Source organism: Salvelinus fontinalis, unplaced genomic scaffold (genome assembly GCF_029448725.1).
Source record: "Salvelinus fontinalis isolate EN_2023a unplaced genomic scaffold, ASM2944872v1 scaffold_0558, whole genome shotgun sequence".
Lineage (NCBI taxonomy): Eukaryota > Metazoa > Chordata > Actinopteri > Salmoniformes > Salmonidae > Salvelinus > Salvelinus fontinalis.
In genome coordinates, this window is record NW_026600767.1 from 4,732 (window position 1) to 9,489 (window position 4,758).

At 40.2% G+C, this 4,758-nt stretch overlaps 1 protein-coding gene across 1 annotated transcript; it reads left to right on the forward strand.

The window, feature by feature from the left end:
- Positions 1–850: 850 nt before the first annotated feature.
- On the forward strand, positions 851–4,758 carry LOC129846465 (zinc finger protein 658B-like; the record flags this gene model as incomplete). The annotated part of the gene is made up of 1 exon (XM_055914405.1): positions 851–4,758. A coding segment is annotated over one exon (1,437 nt), but the record flags the coding sequence as incomplete, so codon positions are not given.

Sequence of the window (4,758 nt, forward strand, 5' to 3'; positions counted from 1 at the left end):
GATGAACTTTACCGGTAACTTGTGTGCATGTTGAATGAGTGAATTACTGAATCAAACGCGCCATCTAAATTGACATTTCTGGGATATAATGAAGGACTTTATCGAACAAAGTACCATTCTTTGTGTATCTTGGACCCTTGGGATTGCAATCAGAGGAAGATCTTCAAAGGTAAGTGATTTATTTAATTGCTGTCTGTGATTTTGTGATGCCTGTGCTGGTTTAAAAAGTATTTTGACGTGGGGCGCTGTCCTCAGATAATCGCATGGTATGCTTTCTCCGTAAAGCCTTTTTCAAATCTGACAACGCAGTTGGATTAACAAGAAGCTTTTAAATGATGTAAGACACTTGTATTTTCATGAATGTTTAATATTACGATTTTTGTATTTTGAATTTCGCGCTCTGCAATTTCACCGGATGTTGTCGTAGGTGTCCCACTAGCGTTTGGACATGCGCCCAAAATGGTTAACTAGGCAAGTCAGTTTAAGAACAAATTCTTATTTTCAATGACGGCCTAGGAACAGTGGGTTAACTGCCTTGTTCAGGGGCAGAACGACAGATTTTTACATTGTCAGCTCGGGTATTCGATCTTGCAACCTTTCGGTTGCTCTAGCCACTAGGCTACCTGTCACCCGGGATGGCCAGAAGAGGAATGGTCACCGCTCTGAGCCTGGTTCCTCTCTAGGTTTCTTCCTAGGTTCCTGCTTTCTAGAGAGTTTGTGGCCACTGCTTCTACATCTGCATTGCTTGCTCTTTGGGGATTTTAGGCTGGGTTTCTGTTCAGCACTTTGTGAAAACTACTGATGTAAAAAGGGCTTCATAAAATACATTTGATTCACATGTATATCACACCAACTGACTGGTTCTTCTGATGTTTACACAGGATACCATGTTGAGACATTCTCTACATCCAGAGTGCAACAGCAGGAAGATCAGAGAGCGAAGAGGTCTCATCACTGCCCACATTGTGAAGAGATTTTCCCATTTCTATCAAAGCTAAAAATACACCTAAAAATACACACAGGAGAGAAGCCTTACTCCTGCCCTGACTGTGGAACTAGTTTCTCTAAACTTTCCAACTTAAAATCACATGAACGTATACACACAGGAGAGAAGCCTTACTTCTGCTCTGACTGTGTAAAATGCTTCAAAACATCAACTCAGCTAAAAGTTCATCAGAGAACACACACAGGAGAGAAGCCTTACTCCTGCTCTGACTGTGGAAAATGCTTCACAACGTCAACTGATCTAAAAGTTCATCAGAGAACACACACAGGAGAGAAGCCTTATTCCTGCCCTGACTGTGGAACTAGGTTCTCTAAACTTTCCAACTTAAAATCACATGAACGTATGCACACAGAAGAGAAGCCTTACTTCTGCTCTGACTGTGTAAAATATTTCAAAACATCAACTCAGCTAAAAGTTCATCAGAGAACACACACAGGAGAGAAGCCTTATTCTTGCCCTGACTGTGGAACTAGGTTCTCTACACTTTCCAACTTAAAATCACATGAACGTATACACACAGGAGAGAAGCCTTACTTCTGCTCTGACTGTGTAAAATGCTTCAAAACATCAACTCAGCTAAAAGTTCATCAGAGAACACACACAGGAGAGAAGCCTTACTCCTGCTCTGACTGTGGAAAATGCTTCACATCGTCAACTGATGTAAAAGTTCATCAGAGAACACACACAGGAGAGAAGCCTTATTCCTGCCCTGACTGTGGAACTAGGTTCTCTCAACTTTCCAACTTAAAATCACATGAACGTATACACACAGGAGAGAAGCCTTACGTCTGCTCTGAATGTGGAAAATGTTTTAAAACATCAAATGAGCTAAAAGTTCATCAGAGAACACACACAGGAGAGAAGCCTTATTCCTGCCCTGACTGTGGAACTAGGTTCTCTAAACTTTCCAACTTAAAATCACATGAACGTATACACACAGGAGAGAAGCCTTACTTCTGCTCTGAATGTGGAACTAGGTTCTCTAAACTTTCCAACTTAAAATCACATGAACGTATACACACAGGAGAGAAGCCTTACTTCTGCTCTGAATGTGGAAAATGCTTCAAAACATCAAATGAGCTAAAAGTTCATCAGAGAACACACACAGGAGAGAAGCCTTATTCCTGCCCTGACTGTGGAACTAGGTTCTCTACACTTTCCAACTTAAAATCACATGAACGTATACACACAGGAGAGAAGCCTTACTTCTGCTCTGACTGTGTAAAATATTTCAAAACATCAACTCAGCTAAAAGTTCATCAGAGAACACACACAGGATAGAAGCCTTATTCTTGCCCTGACTGTGGAACTAGGGTCTCTAAACTTTCCAACTTAAAATCACATGAACGTATACACACAGGAGAGAAGCCTTACTTCTGCTCTGACTGTGGAAAATGCTTCACAACGTCAACTGATCTAAAAGTTCATCAGAGAACACACACAGGAGAGAAGCCTTATTCCTGCCCTGACTGTGGAACTAGGTTCTCTAAACTTTCCAACTTAAAATCACATGAACGTATACACACAGGAGAGAAGCCTTACTTCTGCTCTGAATGTGGAAAATGTTTTAAAACATCAAATGAGCTAAAAGTTCATCAGAGAACACACACAGGAGAGAAGCCTTTCTTCTGCCCTGACTGTGGAACTAGTTTCTCTCGACTTTCCTACTTAAAATCACATGAGCGTATACATACAGGAGAGAAGCCTTACGTTTGCTCTGACTGTGGGGCGAGTTTCTATCATCTCGGAACCTTAAAAACACACCAACGTATACACACAGGAGAGAAGCCTTACTCCTGCTCTGACTGGAAAATGCTTCAAAACAGCAAATGAGCTAAAAGTTCATCAGAGAAAACAAACAGGAGAGAAGCCTTACTTCTGCTCTGACTGTGGAATTAGTTTCTCTCAACTTTCCCACTTAAAAATACATGAACGTATACACACAGGAGAGAAGCCTTACTTCTGCTCTGACTGTGTAAAATGTTTCAAAACATCAACTCAGCTAAAAGGTCATGAGAGAACACACACAGGGGAGAGAAAAAGGTTAATCAGAGAACACAGGCATGAGAGAAGCCTGCTTATGTCTGCTCTGACTTTTGGGTGAGTTTCACTCACCATAGCAACTTAACACACCAAAGACTATAGACGTCTAGCCAAAGGCTGCGTGTTTGAATCTCATCAATGACGACTTAGCAATTTAGCTAACTAGCAACTTTGCAACTTCTTACTAATTTTTAGCTATGTTAGCATGTTAGCTTAGCATGCAACTACTTAGCATGTTAGCTAACCTTTCCCCTAAACCCATTTAACTCTACCTTAAACCCCTCACCCCTAACCTAGCTAACGTTAGCAACAACAAATTGGAATTCGTAACATATCATACATATTACAAGTTCGTAACATATTGTATGAATAGCAATGCGTAACATAACATATGAATTGTAATTCTTAACATCTGATATGTCCTACAAGTCGTATTATACTGAACAACAATCTAAATGGAACAATTTCAAAGATTTACAGTTCGTATAAGGATATCAGTCAATTGAAATAAATGAGGCCCTAATCTATGGATTTCACATGACTGGGCAGGGGCTCAGGCTTGGGTGGGACTTTGGAGGGCATAGGCCCACTTGGGAGCCAGGCCCAGCCAATCAGCATGAGTTTTTCCCCACAAAAGGTCTTTATTACAGACATAAATACTACTCAGCCCCCTCCCAGACAATCCTGCAGGTGAAGAGTTCCTGGGCTGCCGTGGTTACATGTGTTCTGCATTTGTGAGGCCTGTTGGATGTACTGCCAAATTATCTGAAAGGACTTTAGAGGTGTCTTATGGTAGAGATATAAATATTGAGTTCTCTGTTAACAGCTCTGGTGGACATTCCTGGATTCATCATGACAATTGCACATTCTCTAAATTTGAGACAAATGTGACATTGTGTTGTGTGGCCTTTTATTGTCCCCCAGCACAAGGTGCACCTGTGTAATGATAATGCTGTTTTATCAGCATCTTGATATGCCACACCTATCAGGTGGATGGATTATCTTGACAAAGGCTGAAATGCTCACTAACAGGGATATAAACAAAGTTGTGCACAACATTTGAGAGACATTAGCTTTTTGTGCATATGGAACATTGCTGGATTTTATTATTTCAGCTCATGAAACCAACACTTTAAACATGTTTAGTTTATATTTTAGTTTATTTACTGTGATAGTCCAAACATACTAAATGGAGTGGCACTGATGTTTGTTGTATAATATAAAACGTTTTGCTCTGAGACCAGGTTGTCCCTCTGCAGTATTCTGTGGGAAGGAGCTAGTATACCCTTTTTAATTGTTTTTATTGAACCTTTGTTTAACTAGGCAAGTCAGTTAAGAACCAATTCTTATTAACAATGGTGGCCTAGGAACAGTGGGTTCAGATTTTTACCTTGTCAGCTCGGGGATTCGATCTTGCAACCTTTTGGTTACTGGCCCGCTCTAACCACTAGGCTACCTTCCACCCATAACATGTATCAGATAGAGATGGTGTGATGATCACTTTTCACCATTAGTTTGGGGAGGATTGTTTTACAACTTTATTTAATGATACACAGTTTATGAAATGAATACATGTGTTTATGAATTGTCTTTAAAGCTAGATGAGTTATTTTAGTTACTGATCATGAATGTGTTTGGACAACTGCATTGAAGAAAACGTTACTGATCTGCCAATGAAAAATAAAGTTACATGAATATGTACTGGTCAA